The sequence below is a fragment of the Rhincodon typus genome, chromosome 15 (genome assembly GCF_021869965.1).
Source record: "Rhincodon typus isolate 14 chromosome 15, sRhiTyp1.1, whole genome shotgun sequence".
Lineage (NCBI taxonomy): Eukaryota > Metazoa > Chordata > Chondrichthyes > Orectolobiformes > Rhincodontidae > Rhincodon > Rhincodon typus.
In genome coordinates, this window is record NC_063346.1 from 1,574,685 (window position 1) to 1,596,009 (window position 21,325).

The 21,325-nt window shown below is 45.2% G+C and overlaps 2 protein-coding genes across 4 annotated transcripts in view; one reads left to right on the plus strand and one right to left on the minus strand.

Moving 5' to 3' along the window:
• Positions 1–21,325, plus strand: part of LOC109917987 (uncharacterized protein KIAA0513) — a 123,166-nt gene that overhangs the window by 65,767 nt on the left and 36,074 nt on the right. The window lies entirely within an intron of this gene.
• The window catches only part of LOC125484932, a 22,502-nt gene continuing 8,687 nt past the window's right edge, over positions 7,511–21,325 (minus strand). For 2 of the 3 annotated variants that reach the window (XM_048605540.1, XM_048605542.1), the window contains 5 exons: positions 19,833–19,931; positions 19,353–19,454; positions 17,951–18,061; positions 13,199–13,346; positions 7,511–9,329 (listed from right to left, as the gene is read on the minus strand). In XM_048605540.1, coding sequence (XP_048461497.1) covers positions 8,191–9,329; positions 13,199–13,346; positions 17,951–18,061; positions 19,353–19,454; positions 19,833–19,931 — 1,599 coding nt within the window. In that variant the 3' untranslated portion in view covers positions 7,511–8,190. The remainder of the gene's footprint in view (positions 9,330–13,198; positions 13,347–17,950; positions 18,062–19,352; positions 19,455–19,832; positions 19,932–21,325) is intronic. The other variant, XM_048605541.1, reaches the window with a different exon arrangement.

Sequence of the window (21,325 nt, forward strand, 5' to 3'; positions counted from 1 at the left end):
CTTGGCCTGCTGTGTTCATCCAGCTCTACACCTTGTTATCTCAGATTTTCCAGCATCTGCAGTTCCTACTATCTCTGCGAATTTGCTTTGCTGGTTTCTGGCAATAGCCTTATCTGACTGTTGAAATGAGTATTAGACAATACCCCTGCACTAGGCACCACTCAGTGTCTCGGGCCAGCTATGGCTGAATGTTCCCAGCAGGGAGGGTCTAGGCTAGGCCACAATGTCACATTTTAATACAGCCTCTTTCATTTCTCTTGCACAAAAACTAATGAACTATGTTACCAGGGTAGAAGCCACATGCTCCGATTGTAAATATATCATCTAGATCTGTGACTTGGAGTTTCTAATTGATGGATTGTGGTCAGGAACACAAGGGGACAAGAAAGAAAGCCAGAATCAAATTAAAAAATCAAGAGTGTAGTTTGATTAAAACTTTATGCCCCAAAATGGCTGGTAATGTCTGTCAACTCCCTGCCCTCTAATACAGCAAGAGCCATATCAAGCATGGAGGGTAGGAAGTGCTGGTTATGCCTCTAGGCAGCTTTATTCTCAGAAATGAATTACACCTTTTGACATGCAATTTTTCCATCAGTAATGTCACAATTGGGGATTATCCGAACAAAGCAGAGAGACCCACCCAAACAGTGGCAATACAGTGCCTGCTTCCTATTGGCATTGGTGTCAGAGGACTTCACTGTGCCTTTGTGAGCAAAGTCTGAGGTGTTTCTATATTTATACATGGAGCTGCCCTAGAAAAGGATAATGTAGAAAAACTGGCAAATTAGCACTAATAGCCAATTTGCAAATTCACAAAAGCAGAGAGGGCAAAGCAGCCGGATCCAAACTTTTCATAAAGTATGCAGTTAAGGTCTAGAATGCACTGCCTGAGAGCATGGTGATGGCAAGATCGATCAAGGAATTCAAGATGGAATTGGACTGTTATTGGAAAAGATGAATGTGCAGGGTAATGGCAGGAGAGTGACAACATCAAAAGTGCTTCCACAGAGGGTCAGCATAGACATCCAATGGACTGAATGGCAATCTCCTGTGTTAGAAAAATTCTGGGATTCTTTTATCCTGTTCAATCAAACTCCTGTTCAAGGGAGATGGTCCGATCCAAGAAAGTGTCTTTCAGGATCTGCAACATTGTGTGTGTTACCTAGACTCAGCTCAACAGGAACAATGCAAACTTGTCTTCAACATGAAGCAGAGTTGTCATCAACTAGTCTTCCTGTGAAATAATGTGGAATAACTTGTTTGAAATGACTACTGTATCCATGTGCCTGTTGTGGGTGTGTTAAATGGCAATCCTGTAAAACTTTGAATAAATTTGCATTTCTCTCATGTTGAACTGCTGTTAAGATGTTGAGAGTAATTTATTTTTCATATTGATTTCTCTGAACACTATCTGCCATGACAGGTAGGTGGGGAAACTGTCAGCTGATGAGCAGCCTTGAAAGAACAGACTGTTTCTCTGAAGTTAAATACACCATAACAAAATCAAACCCCAAATCCAGTCATTACTGTATACTGTACTCAGAATTAGATGGTGACACACAAATTGAGCTTATGTAAACTTTGGCAGTTAGAGCTACCCAAACTAGAACCATTTCCATTCTGTGAATGTTTTAACAAAATTTATCAAACAATAATATACACTGTGTGCACCTCTTAGCCTTAGAGTGAGCTTATACTGTCCTCACCTTAGTTTCTGTACTGTTCCCTTCAGCAATGACAGTGTAGGAAGAATATTAATATGGGAAACTACAATGGTATGTGGTGTGAGCTGGCTATGATGGATTGGGCAATGTTACTGAAAGAACGATAGTGAATAGGCATGCAAAGAGTGAATGGGTGAACTTGTTCATTCCTGTCTGACACAAGAGTGCAAAGAGAACAATGGGTGAATCATAGCTTACGAGGGAATAGTATTATAGAGATAGAATTAGATGCAAAAAAGAGACATACATATTGACAAGAAAAAACAACAGACCTGAGGATTGGGAACAGTTTAAAATTCAACAAAGAACCACCAAGGGATTGATCAAGGAGGAGAAAATGGAGAATGAGAAAAAGCTTGTGGGGAACGCAAGAACTGACTGTAAAAGTTTCTCTCAGTATGTGAAGAGAAAACGATTGGTGAAAACTAATATAGGTCCCTTACAATCAGAAAGGGGTGGACTTTATAACGGGAAGCAAAGCAATCGCTGACAAACAAAATTCATAATTCACTCCTGTGTTCACAAAGGAGGATATGAGTAATGTAACAGAAATGACGGTGAGACAGGGAGGAACTGAAGCAAATCTGTCTTAGTAGAGAAATGGTGTTGTGGAAATTGATGGGATTGAAGTCTGATAAATCACCAGGGCCTGATAATCCACATCCCCGAGTACTTAAGGAAGTGACCCAGGAATAGTGAATGCATTGGTGGTCATTTTCCAAGATTGTTTAGACTCTGCAACAGTTCCTACAGATTGGAGGATAGCTAATGTAACCCCACTATCTAAAAAGGAGGTTAGAGAGAAAAAAGGGAATTATAGACCAGTAAGCCTGACATCGGTGGTGGGAAAGATGTTTAAAATCCATTATCGAGATGTTTATAGCAAAGCACTTAGAAAACAGTGGTAGATACAGACACAGCATAGATTTACAAAAGGCCTTGACAAGTCCTACTGAAATTCTTAAGGATGTACAGAGTACAATTGATGAACGAGAGCCCATGGATGTAGTTTATTTGGGCTTTTGACAAAGTTCCACATAAGAGATTAGTGTGTAAAATTAAAGCACATGGGATTGAGATAGTATTGAGCTAGAAAATTGGTTAGCAGACAGGAAACGAGTTGGAATAAATGGATCTTTTTCTGAATGGCAGGCAGTGACTAGTGAGGTATTGCAGGGATCAGTACTAGGGCCCTAGCTATTCACAAAAAACATTAATGATTTAGATGACAGAACTAAACATCATTACTCAATTTGCAGATGACACAAAGCTAGAAGGGTGAGTTGTGAAAAGGATCTCAGAAACCTATAAAATTCTAACAGGACTAGACAGGTAAGATATTCCTGATGGCAGAGGAATCCAGAACTAGGGTCATAGTTTAAGGATAAGATGTAAACAAATGAACAAATGAAAAAGTACAGCACAGGAATAGGCCCTTCGGCCCTCCAAGCCTGTGCTGACCATTATGCGCTAATTAATCTAAAAATAAACCTGCCATTTTTAGATTCATATCCCTCTATTCCCTCCCTATTCATGTACCCCTCTAGGTGCCTCTTAAATGTCTTCAATGTGCCCACTTCCACCACCTCTTCTGGCAGTGCATTCCAGCCTGCTGCCACTCTCTGTGTGAAAACCTTTCATCGCACATTTCCCTTAAACTTTCCCCCTCTTACCTTGTAATTGAAACTTCAACCCTGGGAAACAGTCTCTGACTATCCACCCTATCTATGCCTCAAAATTTTGTAGACCTCTATCAGGTCTCCTCTCAGCTGCCATATTTCCAGTGAAAACAATCCTAGTCTTTTTAAAATAACAAGGTGTGGAGCTGGATGAACACAGCAGGGCAGGCAGCATCAGAAGAGCAGGAAAGCTGACGTTTCAGGTCTGGACTCTTCTTCAGAAATGGGGGAGGGGAAGGGGGCTCTGAAATAAATAGAGGGGGTGGCGATGATAGAAGGTGGATAGAGGAGCAGATAGGTGGAGAACAGACGGACAGGTCAAGGAGGCGGGGATGAAACCAGTAAAGGGGAGTGTTAGGTAGGGAGTTTGGATGGGGGTTGGTCAGTGAGGAGAGAGGGGCGGGTAGGTGGGAGGAAGACGGACAGGTCAAGGAGGTGGGGATGAGGCTAGTAGGTAGGAAGTGGGAGTGGGGGGGGGGGTTGGTCAGTGAGGAGGGAGGGGCAGATAGGTGGGAGAAAAGACGGACAGGTCAAGGAGGCGGGGACAAGCTGGGCTGGTCTTGGGATGAGGTCGAGGGTGGGGAGATTTTGAAGCTTGTAAAGTCCACATTGAGACTATTGGGCTGCAGGGTTCCCATGCGGAATATGAGGTGCTATTCCTTCAGCCTTCGGGTGGCATTGTTATGGCACTGGAGGAGGATGGACATGTCGTCCAAGGAGTGGGAGGGGGAGTTGAAGTGGTTCATGACTGGGACGTGCAGTCGTTAGTCACGAACCGAGCGTAGATGTTCTACAAAGCAGTCCCCAAGCCACCATTTGGTTTCCACGATGTAAAGGAGGCCACATTGGGAACAGCGGATGCAGTATACCACATTAGCAGATGTGCAGGTGAACATCTGTTTGATGTGGAATGTTTTCTTGGGGCCTGGGATGGAGGTGAGATGTGAGGTGTAGGGGCAGGTGTAGCACTTCCTGATTGCAGATGGCGGAGAATGATGCGTTGAATCTGGAGGTTGATGGGGTGTCTTTTTAACTTTTCCTCATAGTCAATGCCCTGGAGACCAGGCAACATCCTGGTGAACCTTCTCTGTACTCTCTCCAAAGCTTCCACTTTGGCTACCTGTGTTGCCACTTTTAGGGAACTGTGGACCTGCACACCCAGATCCATCTGAATGTTAATGTTCCTAAGGGTTCCCCATTTACAGTATAATTCACACCTATATTTGATCTTCCAAAATGCATCACCTCACATTGTCTGGATTAAACTCCATCTGCCATTTCTGTGCCCAAGTCACCAATCTATCTATATCCTATTGGATACTTTCACAATTGTTGGCACTTTCAGCAACTCCATCAATCTTTGTGTCATCAGTAAACTTGCTTATCAGACCACCCACATTTTCCTCCTGATCATTTATATATACTACAAACAACAGAGGACCTAAGACTGACCCCTGTGGAACACCACTAGTTACTGGTCTCCATTCTGAAAAAAATATCTTTTAGGACCGAGACGAAAGGAAATGCCTTCACCCAGAGAGTGGTGAGCCTGTGGAATTCACTTCTACAGAAAGTGGTTGAGACCAAAACTTTGTGTTTTCAAGGAAATAGGTATAGCTTTTTTGGTTAAAGGGGATATTGTTTGTTTGTGTGGGGTGACGGGGGGAGGGAGAGGAAGGAAGAGGGCGGAATGGTACCATTGAGCTTGATGATCTGCCATGACCATATTGAATGGCATAGCAGGCATGAGGGTTCGAATGGCCTCCTCCTATTCCCATCTATGTTTCTACATTGTGTGGCTTTCCATTGCAATGTGCACCTCCAGTCCAGACAGTAGGCTCCCAACAAACCTTAAATTCAGAAGACAGCATCTGAATTTACACAGCACCTTTCATAATCTCAATGTCCTAAATGCTTTACAATAAATTAAGTTCTTTATTTTGAAGTATAATGTTGAACCTGTAGTGGCTGCTTTGTACATGCCAAGTTCCTACCAATAGCAATGTGATTCTGACAAAGTAAATGGTGTTAATGATGTTGGTGGAGAGATAGATATCAGCCAAGACGTAAAACACATCCTCCTAATTGTACCGTGGACAATGGGAATATTGGCTTGAATTGGCTATTACTGAGCCATGGCTACAAAGGTTTGTAAAATGCTAGTTTATCAAAGTTAATCTTGTGATTTCTTTACACAGCTAAAAATTCCATGCCTCGCTGGGGCACAGGTTCCCAGAGTACAGCTTCCATCCCTGTTACAGTTCTAGAGTAGGAGGTGGGTAAACACATTGTTCTTGTGTGAATGTAGGTGATAAGTTCTGGATTGGGCAAGGCTGCTGTGATGTGGATAACAGGTCTAGGAGCAGCAGCTGGAGCTGAACTGCACATCACTGAGATTTTCTAATCAACCTGTTCAGAGATGACATTACATACAGGTCAGAGGTAAGGTCACTACCACTGACACAAGAGACTTAAAATACATGCTAAGGAAGGAGATACTTTTCCCTAATCAAATTGGATGTAATAACACCTCTGGAGCAGGAAGACCTAACATCCCCATCTCAGAGGTAGGGCACTACAACTGCATCACAAGAGCTCTTCACGTGTCAGTGATTTTTGTTGAATTCAATCTCCACCATTGAGATGGCTCAGTGGTTAGCACTGCTGCCTCACAGCACCAGGGACCCTGCTTCAATTCCACCCTCAGCAACTATCTGTGTGGGGTTTGCATGTTCTCCCAGTGTCTGCATGGGTTTCCTCCCACAATCCTAAGATATGCAGGTTAGGTGGATATGCCATGGGAAATGCAGGGTTACAGTGATTGGGTAGGGGGTTGGGTCTGGGTAGGATGGTCTTTAGGGGATTGGTGTGGACTCAAGGGGCTGAATAGCCTGCCTCCACACTGTAGGGATTCCATGACTGGCCACTGCCTGGCTCTACTGGATTAATAGGCCATCTTTACTCCACTCCCACTCCCAGTATTGGGCCAACAATCTTCAGTTTGATGCTGTCCTCGCTGAGTTATTTCAGCTTGCCCTTGGCTATCAGTGAAAGCAAACAACCAGACAGCGTGCATCTGTCAGGGTTCATAAGGATTGGAGGTTCCGGATGAAGGCAAAATAATACATGCTGTGAAACAACTTGTTGAGGTAATAGCAGCAGAATTAAAAGGATGAATTTGTTGCAAGGATGGCATTGACAAAACACTGGATAGATTTTTATATGCAATAATTTAGTAAAACAATTACAAAATGTTGACATTTCAATTGTAGTTCAGTTTTATAACAAATATCAAGACCACCATCAATCTCCAGAATAAAATCATTAAATTCCTCAGTATTTGACTTGTGATCCATTAATAAATAATTGTACACAGTCCCTTATCTTAACACCCATAAATAAAATAGCACCACTTTCCTAAAGCGAAAACTCCAGAAATTCAATAAATAAATTATGATCAATACTGCACCCACCCTCCTCTCTAATCAGAAGAAACTGAGCTGCCCTCATTTTCTGAAAGCTAACAATAAGATTAAGGTATCTTCACAGCAGCAACTGAAAAGAATATTTCCTCTTTTGAGAGAATCTAGAAATAGGGATGACTGTTTAAAAATAAGGGATTACCCATTTAGGACAGAGATGAACAGCAACTTTCTCAGAGGGTCACGAGTCTTTGAGAAAGTGAATTCCAAAAGATGGCAGAAGTAGAGTCCTTGAATATTTTTAAGACAACAGGAGATAGATTCTCAATAAGCAAAGTGGTGAAAGTTTAATCGGGGATAGATGAGACTTTAGAGTAGTTAGATCAGTTGCAATCTTATTAAATGGTGGAGCAGCCTACCCCTCCTCATTCATCTCTTCACATGACTGTCGACTTATTCAAAGTCAGCTTTATATGCAAGTGATGTAATCGTTAACATTTACATTAAATTTTAGCTAATTGGAAGGACTGGGTAAATACTTGAAGGGAAAATTTTGCAGGTATTTGGTGAAGAGCAGGGGGAGTGAGACTAACTGAATAGCTGTTTCAGAGTTGGTCCAGACAATGGGCTGAAAGATTCACTGATTTTAATCAGATGCCAGTACACTTGCAGTTGTACTTTATACATGGTTTACAGTCAATATAAACTGCAGTCCTCTCAATGTGCCGCCTGCATTGGGGCTGCAGCTTCTTTCTGCTTAGCCCAGTGACCAGCTGGAGAGAAATAAAGCACAAAAATAATGGCTTCTTCATTCTTCAGGGGCTTACATGAACAGGGGAAACCCATTCAAATCTGCTGAGCCCATTGCACTAATTCAGTGTGGTCACAGCTGATCTGTATCCTAACTGCAATCCTCCTGCGTCATGCTCCACATTCCTTATTGTCCTTGACAACCAAATCTAAAATTATTAACTGAGCTAGTACCAACTGTTTTGAGACAGCAACTTTCACATTTCCCCACCTTGTGCGTGAATATTCATTAACTACATTCCTGATGAGTGAAGATTGATTTCAGGGACATGTTCCTTCGTCCTAGGCTCCCTCATCAGCAGAGGAGTTTATTTAACTACACTATTAATTAAATACCCAAGTAAAAACACTCTTAACCTTCTCCATTCTAGGGAAAAATGACTAGTTTAAGTAATACTTCCTCATAATCTAACTTTTGGAGACTTAGTATCTTGAATGTTTGCTGCACACCTTCCAAGGCCAATATATTGTAGAGGTGCAGTGCACAGAAAGCTTTGTACAACTGTGGCACAACTCCCCTTTATTGTTTTTAAAAGACTTATTATAATGACCTGTTTATGTAGCCCCAATTATTTGACTGACTGAGTTTTTTTTCTGGTATCTATTCCATCTGCTTGGACGTTTTATCTGACTGTAGTAGGGGAGATATTCAGAGTCACTATTGTCAGATTGAGATGACTCCTCACTGGAAAACAGACTTCTGTTGGAGCTGTTGTACAGGGGCATCCGATCACCAGGAGCTCGCTGAGGTCTTTTACGGAGCAACCATGGTAAGGTGCATGGATTTTGCTCGGAGTTATGTCCTGTGCAATTATCCGCCTCACTGAACTGGCAATGGTCCCTACCTCCACTCAAACCGTTCCTCCGTAAACTCCATTTGTTGGATAGCGATGATCGGTCATTCTCGTCAGCAGTTAGTCTGAACAGGAAAACCTTAGGTTGGAACAGGCGAGAGTGTAAAAGTGATGTTTGTACCTCCAGTGAGATTGGGGCTGCTGTTAGTGCCTTCAGGTCAATGGCATTTTGTCCACGCTGGTTTAGTGACAGTGATCCTGAATCAGGCAAGTTGCCACAATGTTCTTGGCCAGGGGAAGATGTGCTGAAGTAGGATTTACCAGCACAAAGATCAGCATTTAACCCCAGTCTTTTGGAACTGATTGTTTGTGACAGAGATTCATTGGCCTGGGTCTGGATTGAGGGGCACACTGGGACTGGGCTGGTGCTGTTAACCTGAGATTGGAGTGGGTTGGGAGGAGACAACTTCCTCATACAATCTTCAAACTCTTCATCACACGACTGGTCAAAATGGAAAGCAGAGAAGGCCAGCCTTTGGCTTTGAGCCAAAGGGGAGGCGTGCTCCCTGTTGTCCTCCCTCTCCATGGCAGCTCCTTGTCCATTTCTCAGGCTATACAACCTCATGCCAATTCCTCCCATCTCTGTCCGGTTCACAGTTTCCTCAACTTCATCTGCCATTTCAGGGCATTCCAGCCCTTGCTCTGTAACCTTCTCTTTACACTCTTCCTGATGTTTCATATTGCTACTGGGTGGCTGAGAATTATTCCCTTCTCCTTTCACCTGGGGTTCCCTAGTTATTTGTTCTGCTTCAATGCAATAGCCTTCACTCAGGACAGTGTGTGTTGAGGAGCTGGTCATAGGAACTCCAAACAGTGTCTCACTGTTACTCCAGTCGACATCTGAAAGACAATAAATATGTTTCAGCAAGTCAGCACTGCTTTAGAATTGAGTCTCTTGTTAAACATAGAAATAAACATGCAAGTGTGGATACTGGAAATCAGAAACGCAAACTGAATGCTGGAGACAGAGCAAAGGGTCACTAGACTCAATGTTTATAGCTTTTCTCTCATCACCTGTTGCCAGACCTGCTGTATTTACCCAGCATTCTCTATTCTTTGCCAGTTTTATCCTTAGAGGAAAGACTGAGTAATGCTCTCTCTACTCTTTTAAACTGAAAGTAAAGCTCCTCAACACTGTCCCCATCAAACACTCCCAGGACAGGGACAACATGGGGTTAGATGCAGCATCTATTTTTCATTAATTCAGTAGGTGTCACTAGCTGTTCTGTTCTGCCATTCAAGGAGATCATGGCTGACCCTGATAATCAACAACTCCACATTCCTGCCTTATCCCAATTAACCCTTAGTCCCATTACTGATGCCAAAGCTGGAGAAACATTACTGTATGGGAACAGCAAGTTCTGGAGCATGTCTTCAGTACTGTTGCCAGAATGTTGTCAGGGCCCATTTTGCAGTATCCAGTGTCTCCAACCATTTCTTGATATTGCATGTGAAATAACTTCTCAGCAGTCAGTATTGCGTTACCAAGTCACCCTTGACACTGATCCAGCTCCCTCAAAGACAGCTCTCAGAGTGAGCAGGATGTCTGACACTCCTGTTTTTAATCTGTCAGCCAGGGCTCCCTGATTGGACCAGATTAACAGCCGCAATAAGAGAACTCATTGTATGAAATACACCCAGCTAACCTCGTTACAATCACTACAATGTGGAGTGAATCAAATTGGCTGAAGACTAGTATCTTGTGATGCTGGGTATCACCAGAGGAGGCTGAGATGGATCATCCACTCGGCACTTCTGGCTGAAGATTGCTGTGAAAGCTTCAGCCTTATCTTCTGCACTGATGTGCTGGGCTCTTCCATCGTTGAGGATGGGGATATTTGTGGAGCCACCTCCTTCAGTGAGTTGTTTAATTGTCCACCACCATTCACAACTGGATGTGGCGGGACTGCAGAGCTTAGATCTGATCCATTGGTTGTGGGATTGCTTAGCTCTGTCTATCACTTGCTGCTTTCGCTGTTTGGTGTGCAAGTAGTCCTGTTTGGTAGCTTCATCAGGTTGACACCTCATCTTCAGGTATGCCTGGTGCTGCTCCTGCTCCTGGCATGCCCCCCTGCACTCTCCATTGAACCAGGGTTGATCCCCTGCCTTGATGGTAATGGTTGAGTGGGGGATGTGCCGGGCCATGAGGTTACAGATTGTGCTGGAGTACAATTCTGCTGCTGTCGATGGCCTACAGCGCCTCCAGGACGCCCAGTCTTGAGTTGCTAGATCTGTGTGAAGTCTGTCCCATTTAGCACGGTGATAGTGCCACACAACACGATGGAGGTTATGCTAAATGTGAAAGTGGGACTTTGTCTCCACTAACTGCCCGTCCCTAGCTGCCCCTTGGGAAGGTGGGGGTGAGCTGCCTTTTTGAACCACTGCAGTCCATGTGCTGTGAGTTGACCCTGAATGCCCTTAGGGAGGGATTTCCAGGATTCTGACCCAGCTACACTGAAGGAATGGCCATATATTTCCAAGAATGATGAGCGGTTTGGAAGGGAACTTGAAGGTGGTGATGTTCCCATCTTACTTCCTCTAAGCAAAGAGTAGGGGTAAATGGGGGTTTTTCTGGTTGGTGGTCAGTGGCTAGCGGTGTGCCTCAGGGATCAGTGTTGGGACCTCAATTGTTTACAATTTACATAGATGATTGGGAATTGGGGACTAAGTGTGGTGTGTCAAAATTTGCAGATGACACTAAGGTGAGTGGTAGAGCAAAGTGTGCAGAAGACACTGAAAGGCTGCAGAGGGATATAGATAGTCTAAGTGAGTGGGCAAAGGTCTGGCAGATGGAGTACAATGTTGATAAGTGTGAGGTCATCCATTTTGGTAGGAATAACAGCAAAATGGACTATGTTTTAAATGGTAAAAAATTGCAGCACGCTGCTGTGCAGAGGGACTTGGGTGTCCTTGTGCATGAATCGCTGAAGGTGGGATTGCAGGTGCAGCAGGTGATTAAAAAGGCAAATGGAATTTTGTCTGCCATTGCTAAAGGGATGGAGTTGAAAAACAGGGAGGCTATGCTGCAGCTGTATAGGGTCCTGGTGAGGCCACACCTGGAGTACTGTGCGCAGTTTTGGTCTCCTTACTTGAGAAGAGATATACTAGCACTGGAAGGGGTGCAGGGGAGAGTCACTCGGTTGATTCCAGAGTTGAGAGGTTTGGATTATGAGGAGACACTGAGTAGACTGGGATTATACTCATTGGAATTCAGAAGAATGAGGGGAGATTTTATAGAAACATAAGATTATGAAGGGAATAGATAAGGTGGAGGCAGGGAGGTTGTTTCCGCCAGCAGGTGAAACTAGGACTAGAGGGCATTGCCTCAAAATAAAGGGAAGCAGATGTAGGACTGAGGTCAGGAGGAACTTCTTCACCCAAAGGGTTGTGAATCTGTAGAATTCCCTGCCCAGTGAAGCGGTTGAAGCTACCTTGCTGAATGCGTTTAAGGCAAGGCTAGATAAATTTTTGACCAGTAAAGGAATTAAGGGTTATGGTGAGTGGGCGGGTAAGTGGAGCTGAGTCTCAAAGATCAGCCATGATCTTATTAAATGGCAGGGCAGGCTCGAGGGGCCAAATGGCCTACTCCTGCTCCTAGTTCTTATGATCGCATTGTTCAACATGGAGGAGTATGGATTCAATAGCTGAGGGAGGACGGTATGTGATAATCAGCAGGAGGTTTCCTTGCTCAGGTTTAACCTGAAGCCATGAGACTTCATGGGGTCCAGAGTCAATGTTGAGGAATCCCAGAGCACCTACCTCCCAAATGAATATCACGGCCAACAACAACAACATCAACAACAACAAAACCAAAGCTGCTGGAAAAGCTCAGCAGGTCTGGCAGCACCTGTGAAGGAAAAATCAGAGTTAATGCTTTGGGTCCGGTGACCTTCCTGTTTTTCTCCTTCACAGATGCTGCCAGACCTGCTGAGTTGTTCCAGAAACTTTGTTTTTGTTTCCGATTTACAGCAGCCGCAATTCTTTCATTTTTTTATTTTGTATATCACGGCTGGTGGGACAGGACATATCCAGGGACGTTGATGGTGGTGTCTGGGACATTGTCATACTCATGGAATCATACCTTACAGGCTGTTGCTTAACTAGTCTGTGAGACAGCTCTCCCAATGCTGGCAATAGCTAAAATCGTTAGTGCGGATGACTTTGCAGGGTCGACAGGCCCGTTTCTGCCGTTGTCAGTTCCGGTGCCTCGGTCGATGCCAGATGATCCCCCTTTCAGGTTTCATTCCTTATTTGCACTAGAAATGTTGGGAGTGTTTCTGAATCAACATCAGTTTCAGGCACTGAGTTCCAGACTCCCATCACCCTGTGAGTGGAAAACACTCTTACATTTCCTCTTGGTTTTTTTTGTCTCTTCCACATGCAAGTAGGGAGTCTCTATTCCAGTGCGACGTGCCTGCGTTAGGGTGGGCAAACTGTTCCATAGCTCCATTTGGATATTACCAGAGGGAATTTAAAGACTGCACCACGTGTTTTCGCACTGGAACCACAAGCCTGTGCAGACTGGTAAGGACAGCAGTTCCTTTCTAAAGTTGATTGAACTATTGAAATCTTTATTTCCAGAATCTTCAAACTGATCACAACTAGCCATGGTGGGATTTGAACTCATGACCCTGGGACTATTGATCCAGGAACAGAGAGTTTGTCCCACCTGCAGAGGGCTGGGATGGAGACAGTAAAAGAGAACTCACTGGTTAGATCCTGGTTCTGTTGCTCCCGGAGTCGCTGCATTAGCATTAGCAGCACATCAGAGACAGGCATGGGGGTACTGGCCAGGACAGACAGAAGGCTCTGCTCTGTTAATGACAGGCTTCCAACATTGACACCAGCAGCCAGCAGCTGTTGAGGCAAAGAGAAAAGGAGATAGTGTTAAAAGCAGCCCAATGGCTGTCATCAATGGACCGTGTAGATGAACTACGCTCCCACACACACACACACACCCCTTACTGGAAGTAGCACATACTATGACCAACTGAAGACGTGAAGATAAGAAATAGGAGCAGCTGCCTGTTCTGCCATTCATTATATTCACAGATGATCTGATCTTGAACTCAACATGTGCCTATCTGTCCCTCATAATCCTTGACTTCCTGATATTGCCAAACCCTGAACATATACAAGGCTGAGTTATACAGTACATTAACCTCCGTCGACTGCTCTCTGAGGAACAGAATTCCGAACACGAATGGTTGAGGAGAGAAATTGCTCCTTATTTTCATACTGAGAGATCTCTTACTCTGAAACAGTGCCCCCTAGTTCTAGATGCCCATATCCCACAAGTGATTAAAAAGACTGGGTAAGGATGGCAGATTTCAATCCATAAAAAGGACACTGTAAAGCAGGTGAGTTTTTAATAACAATCTTGTTATTTTGTAGTCACCTTACTGATTCCAGCTTTGAAATTCTGGATTTCTTGAACAAGTTGAACTTAAACAGCCAAGCTGCTGCAGTGGGATATGAACTCTTGCCTCTGGATTATTAGTGCAGTGACATTACTACATTCAGGAGGCTGAGGGGGTGATAGAGAAGAGTTATAAGGAGGTGGTCACACCCAAGGTACAGGAAAAAGGTAGCTGAGTGACTGTCAGGAAGGGGAAAGGGAAGAGGCAGACAGTGCAGGGATCCTGCTTTGGATACTGTTGGGGCGGGGGGGGGGGAACGACCTACCAGGGGAAGGCCATAGCGGACAGGTCTCTGGCACTGAGCCTGACCCTGTGACACAGAAGGGAAGGGGGGAGAATAGGAGAGCAAGTGTAGTGGGGGATTTGATAGTAAGAGGCACAGACAGGCGGTTCTGTGGACGCGAGCGAGATGAACGGATGGTATGTTGCCTCCCGGCTGCCAGGGTCCGTGACGTCTCAGATCATGTCTTCAAGATCCTTAAGGGGGAGGGCCAGCAACCAGCAGTCATGGTACACATCAGTACCAATGACATAGGTAGAAAAAGGACTGAGAATGTGAAAAACGAGTACAGGGAGTTAGGTTGGAAGCTGAAGTCCAGGACAAACAGGGTAGTTATCTCTGGATTACTACCAGTGCCACATGATAACGAGGTAAGAAATAGGGGGAGAGTGCAGCTAAACACGTGGTTACAGGGCTGGTGTAGGAGGGAGGGCTTCCATTATGTGGATAATTGGAGCACGTTCTGGGGAAGGTGGGACCTGTACCATAAGGACGGGTTGCACCTGAACCAGAAGGGCACAAATATCCTGGGAGGGAGGTTTACTCGAGCTATACGGGATGGTTTAAACTAGATTGGCAGGGGGTGGGGAACTGGATTTGTAATTCAGAGGATGAGGTATTCAGCCTTCCAACAGACACAACAGGGAGTGAGGTTGTTAATAAAGAAATGTGGTCGATGGAGCTTAATTGTGGACAGCGGAATGATTTGAAGTGTGTATACTTCAATGCCAGAAGTATCAGAAATAAGGCAGATGAACTTAGAGCATGGGTCAGTACTTGGAACTACGATGTTGTGGCCATTTCAAAAAGTTGGGTAACTCAGGGACAGGAATGGTTGTTGGAAGTTCTGGGATTTAGATGCTTTAAAAGAAATAGGGAGGGTGGTAAAAATGCCAGCGGAGTGGCATTGCTAGTCAGGGCTAGTATAGCAGTTACCGAAAGGCAGTTCGAGAATGATATGTCTACAGAGTCAGTTTGGGTTGAGGTCAGGAACAAGAAAGGAGCAGTCAGTTTGTTGGGGGTTTTTTACAGACCCCCTAATAGTTGCAGAGAAGTGGAAGAGCAGATTGGGAGGCAGATACTGGAAAGGTGCAGAAGTCACAGGGTTGTAGTCGTGGGTGACTTCAACTTTCCAAATATTGATTGGAAGCATTTTAGTTGTAATAGTTTAGATGGAGCAGATTTTGTCCAGTGTGTTCAGGAAGGATTCCTGGCACAGTACGTAGATAGACCAACACGAGGAGAGGCCACTTTAGATTTGGTGCTTGGCAATGAACCGGGCCAAGTGTTAGACCTGTTGGTAGGAGAGCGTTTTGGCAATAGCAATCATAACTCTGTTACTTTTACAATAGTCATGGAAAAGGATAGGTACATACAGCAGGGTAAGGTTTATAATTGGGGGAAGGGTAATTATAATGCTGTTAGGCAAGAACTGGGTAACAGAAAATGGGAACAGATGCTATCAGGGAAGAGCACTATAGAAATGTGGAGATTGTTTAAGAAATGCATACCGCATGTGATCGATATGTTTGTCCCTAGCAGGCAGGGAAGATGCGGTCGAGTGAGGGAGCCTTGGTTATGGAGAGAGGTCGAACGACCGGTTAAGAGGAAGAAGGATGCTTATATAAGGTTTAGGAAGCAAGGAACGGAAAAGGATCTAGAGTGATACAAGTTAGCTGAAGAAAGGGCTTAGGAGAGCAAGAAGGGGGCATGAGAAAACCTTGACAGATAGGATCAAGGAAAACTCCAAGGCTTTTTAACACGTACGTGAGGAATAAGAGAATGACCAGAGAAAGGGTAGGGCCAATCAAGGATTGTAAAGGGAATTTGTGCACAGAGCCTAAAGAGATAGGAGAGGTCCTTAATGAATACTTTTCTCCGGTATTCACAACTGAGAGGGACCTAGTTGCAGGGGAGGACAGCGTGAAACAGGCTGGTAGGCTCGAGGTGGTCGATGTTAGTAAGGAAGATGTAGTCGGAATTTTGGAGGAACTTGAAGGTAGATAAGTCTCCCAGGCCTGATGGGATTTATTCAAGGATTCTATAGGAAGCGAGGGAAGAGATCGCAGGACCTTTGGTGATGATCTTTTCATCCTCACTGTCCAAGGGTATAGTGCCGGAAGACTGGAGAGTGGCAAACATCATTCCCTTGTTCAAAAAAAGGGAATAGGATAACCCTGGAAATTACAGACCAGTTAGTCTTACGTCAGTGGTGGGCAAATTATTGGAAAGGGCTCTGAGAGATAGGATTTATGATCACTTGGAAAGGCACAGTTTGATTCGCGATAGTCAGCATGGATTTTTGAGGGGAAGATCATGCCTCACGAACCTTATTGAATTCTTTGAAGAGGTGACCAAACACGTGGATGAAGGTAGAGCAGTGGATGTGGTATACATGGATTTAAGTAAGCCGTTTGATAAGGTTCCCCATGGTAGGCTCATGCAGAAGGTAAGGAGGCACGGGATAGGAGGAAATGTGGCAGATTGGATTCAGAATTGGCTGACCCTTAGAAGACAAAGGGTGGTAGTGGATGGAAAATATTCAACATGGTGATCAGTTACGAGTGGTGTACCACAAGGATCTGTTCTGGGTCCTCTTCTATTTGTGATTTTTGTAAATTATTTGGATGTAGGAGTGGAAGGGTGGATTAGTAAGTTCGCGGACGATACGGACAGTGCGGAGGGCTGTTCTAGGTTACAAAGGGACATTGATAGGATGCAGAGCTGGGCTGAGAAGTGGTAGATGGAGTTTAACCCTGAAAAGTGTGAGGTGATTCATTTTGGAAGAACAAACTTGAAAGCAGAGTACAGGGTTAATGGAAAGATTCTTGGCAGTGTGGAGGAGCAGAGGGATCTTGGGGTTCATGTCCACAGTTCCCTGAAAGCTGCCACTCAGGTGGATAGAGTTGTTAAGAAGGCGTATGGTGTGTTAGCTTTCATTAATAGAGGGATTGAGTTCAAGAGCCAAGAAGTTGTGCTGCAGCTATACAAAAGCCTGGTTCGGCCCCATCTGGAGTATTGTGTCCAGTTCTGGTCGCCTCATTACAGGAAAGATGCGGAAGTGTTGGAAAAGGTGCAGAGGAGATTTACTAGGATGTTTCCTGGAATGGAGGGAAAGTCTTACGAGGAAAGGTTGAGAGAACTAGGGCTTTTCTCTTTAGAATGACAAAGGATGGGAGGTGACTTGATAGAGATGTACAAAATGATCAGAGGTGTAGATAGAGTGGACAGCCAGAGACTTTTTCTTAGGGTGGAGGTAGCTATTACGAGGGAGCATAGTTTTAAAGTGAGTGGAGGTAGATATAGGGGAGACGTCAGAGGTAGATTCTTTACTCGGAGTGGTCGAGGCGTGAAATGCATTGCCGGAGAGGGTAATGGAGTCGGCCTTATTAGGGGCATTTAAGTGTCTATTAGATAGGCATATGGATGATAGTATAAGGTAGGGGAGTGGAGGTTAGATAGACCTTAGGTTTAGGGTAAAAGTTTGGCACAACATGGTGGGCCAAAAGGCCTGTACTGTGCTGTACTATTCAATGTTCTATGTGGATTACTCCTTCACAACTCTTCCAGTGTCAAAATGAACAAACTGAGTGTAGAGTCAGTGCAAGGACAGCCTGAGGATATTTCATTGTGAACTATCTGGAATTGCTCTACACAGATTCATACAATCAAAAAGTCTGGGAAACTGTAGCTGAAAATAGCTGGCTGGAAACAGAGTGCAGCTTCAGTTAGAGTGAACAACAGGGGGTGCTCTTGGTTACTTGATCAATCCTTGGTTCAGGTAGGATGCTCTCCAACCTCTCCAGGAACTCCCACAGCAGTCTCCGAGTCGAAGCCATGAACAAGCTGCCAAATTCCTCCTCCAGTTCATCCTGCACAGACCAGAAAACTGGGTCAGATCATCCCCCCTAGTGGGACTAAGCTGATACAAGATACAACCCAAACACAGATTAGAGACACAAGGTGCATCATTAGTGTGGAGATTATACTGTGCAGCTGGGATCTCAGGCTTACATATTGGGACTGCTGCTGTGCCATGCTTGCTAAGATCTGGCGTGGGTTACATCAGGTCACAAATCCTATGCCAACTGTGCAGTTTTCCACAAGCTTGGCAGATGTAGCAGCACCCACTGCCGAGTACTGGCACAGCTGGGACCTTTAGAGAGTGGCACTTCCTCCCATTGAAAGGTTTAAGTTCCACACTCGGCTTCCACAGCTGCCAGCAGCATGTTTGTGCTGTGGCTCAGCTTTTACTAAATTGGTGGATTCTTAAATGTCTTTTGTAACTAACCTGTAAAATTCACCCTTTTACCTGTGAAACAAATACATTATGATTCACTGGCAGCCTTATCTTATTCAGTGCTGGATTCCTATTCACCTAAAACCTAACTCCATCCAGGTTTTGCAAGAAACACATGCAGTTATTCCATTCCAGTCAAGCAATGGGACCATGATGAAAGGTTTCAGCCCAAAACATGGACTTCCCTGCTCCTCGGATGCTGTCTGACCTGCTGTGCTTTTCCAGCTCCACATTTAGTGACTCTAACTTCCAGCATCTGCCGTCCTGACTGTCTCCAAGTGATTGGACCAAGTTGCTGAAATTTACAGTCTCCAGCTGGGGGACACGGAGGGCTGAGGACACTCACGTGGTTCAGGACAGCAGCATGGGAGCGCCGCACCGTCGGGGGCGAGGGCAGCACCTAGGGAGCACCGCATTGACGGTGGGGGGGGGGGGCTGCGGGGTTGAGGCCTGGAATACGGACGGGGAATAAGGTGGGATTGCCTTGCTGCAGATCACCAGGTGTGAAGGGGTGTTCAGAAAACAAGAGGGACCTCTTATCTCCTCCCAGTTAAAGAACTGGCGACTGGTGACCAACACCAGCAGAAGCTGTTAACGCCCAACAGGAGACTGGGGGCTGTCTCAGATACCAGGAGAGGGCGAGGAAGGGATATTGCAGGAGCACCAACCAAGAGAAATGAAACCAAAATTCTGCTAGAAGCAGCTGAGCAAACCATGACTGCTCCCGTTCTTCAGCCCATCGGGCCAGGAAATGCACCAACAATGGGCCAGTGACCTGTTCCCCAGGGTGGGGGCAGAGGGAGGAGGCGGCTCAGCGGGACAGGGATCAGAGTTCAGAGTTCAATCTGGTTTACTGCTTGTACCTGCAGGAACTGTTCCCGGTAAACGTCATCCCGGACCAAGAGTAGAACCAGTTTGCGGAATTGCAGCCGGCACTGTCGCTCCTTCCAAACATCTCTCCGGGCCTTCACCGGAATTAAACATGAAAACACCACAATCAGCACTTACCACAGACTCACTCCCCTCGTTTTCTCCCTCCGACCCTGCACACACACTGCACTCTGCTTCCCCCCACACACACTCACTATACACCCCCACCCTTGCCAGCCCATGCACCAAGCCCCCAACCTCCCCATTCTGTCCCTCTGGTGTAACACACAGCAAAGTCTGCATTGGGCAGTGGGGAGGTGGCTGCTGGTGTGAATGGAGAAAGGTGATGAGGTGAGCGTCAATAAAAGGACAATGCTTAAACACAAAACTCCCAATGTCCTGCACTAGATTTATGGCCATTTTCTCAGGGATGGAAGGAGGGTTAGCCGAGACAGAAACAATTTACAACTTACTGCCTGGGGGTCCGCTGCAACTATTTTGGGGAAATATCGCTCAAGAGTCTGAAGAATATCCAACAAATTCCGTCGTTTCACAAACATCTCCATCAACAGCTGCACAGGGAGAGCAATGGAGAGAGAAGCCTCAGTATTGTTCTTCATCACAGAAACATCAGGCAACCCATCAGACAGGCTCACCTCCTGGCCCAGTCAGCTTCACAACCCAGCCATTCGGCCAGTCAGCCAATCCTCGATCTGTGCCAGTGCCTTCCCCCTAACACCATGGGCTGTTATCTTATTTAGCAGCCTCCTGTGTGGCACCTTGTCAAAGACCTTCTGGAAATCCAAACAGATCCCATCCGCTGGATCTCCTTCGTCTAACTTGCTTGTTACCTCCTCAAAGAATTCAAACAGATTTGTCAGGCATGGCCTCCCCTTGATGAAGCTGTGCTGACTTTGCCCTATTTTACCCGGCACTTCCAAGTACTCTACAATTTCATCCCTAATAACAGACTCTAACATCCTACCAATGACAGAGGGAGACTAACCGACCTATAGTTTCCTGTCTTCTCGCACTCTCCCTTCTTAAACAGGGAGGGGGGTTATGTTAGCCATTTGAGTCCTCTGGGACCTTCTGACTCCAGTGATTCCTGAAAGATCACCACCAATACCTCTACAATCTCCCTAGCTATCTCCTTCAGGACTCTGGGGTGTAGTCCATCTGGTCCAGGCGATTTACCCACCTTCAGACTTTTCAGCTTCTTCTCCTCAGTGTTTGCCACTGCACTCACCTCTGTCCCTGACTCTTTTGAAGTTCTGGCACATTACATCAGTTTTCCCAGTGGAAGACACCAGCAAAGTACCTATTCAGTTCCTCTGTCATTTCTTTGCTCCCCATTAATACTCCTTCAGACTCATTTTCCAGCAGTCCAATTTCCACTCTTGCCTCCCATACCTTTTAGATATCTAAAAAAAAAACTCTTGCAATCTTCTTTTATATTACTAGCTAACGTACCCACATATTTCATCTTTTTCCCACTGATTGCTTCAGTTTTTCTCTGCTGGTGTTTACACGTTTCCCAATCATCATTACCACATTGTATGCTTGATCTTTAGCTTTTATACTGTCCCTGTCTTCCCTTGTCAGCCATGGTTGCCTCATCCTCCCTATACTATGTTTCTTCTTCCATGGGATGAATTTCTGCTGTGCCTCCTGGATTACCCACAGAAACTCCTGTCATTGCTGCTCCACCGTCTTCCCTACTAGACTCCCCTTCCAATCAATGCTTGGCAGGTCCTCCCTTATGTCTTTGTATAGTTTCCTTTACTCAATTGTAATCCCATTAGAGATAGTAGGAACTGCAGATGCTGGAGAATCCGAGACAACAAGGTGCAGGGCTGGATGAACACAGCAGGCCAAGCAGCATCATAGGAGCAGAGAGGCCCGAAACGTCAGCCTCTCTGCTCCTATGATGCTGCTTGGCCTGTTGTGTTCATCCAGCCCTGCA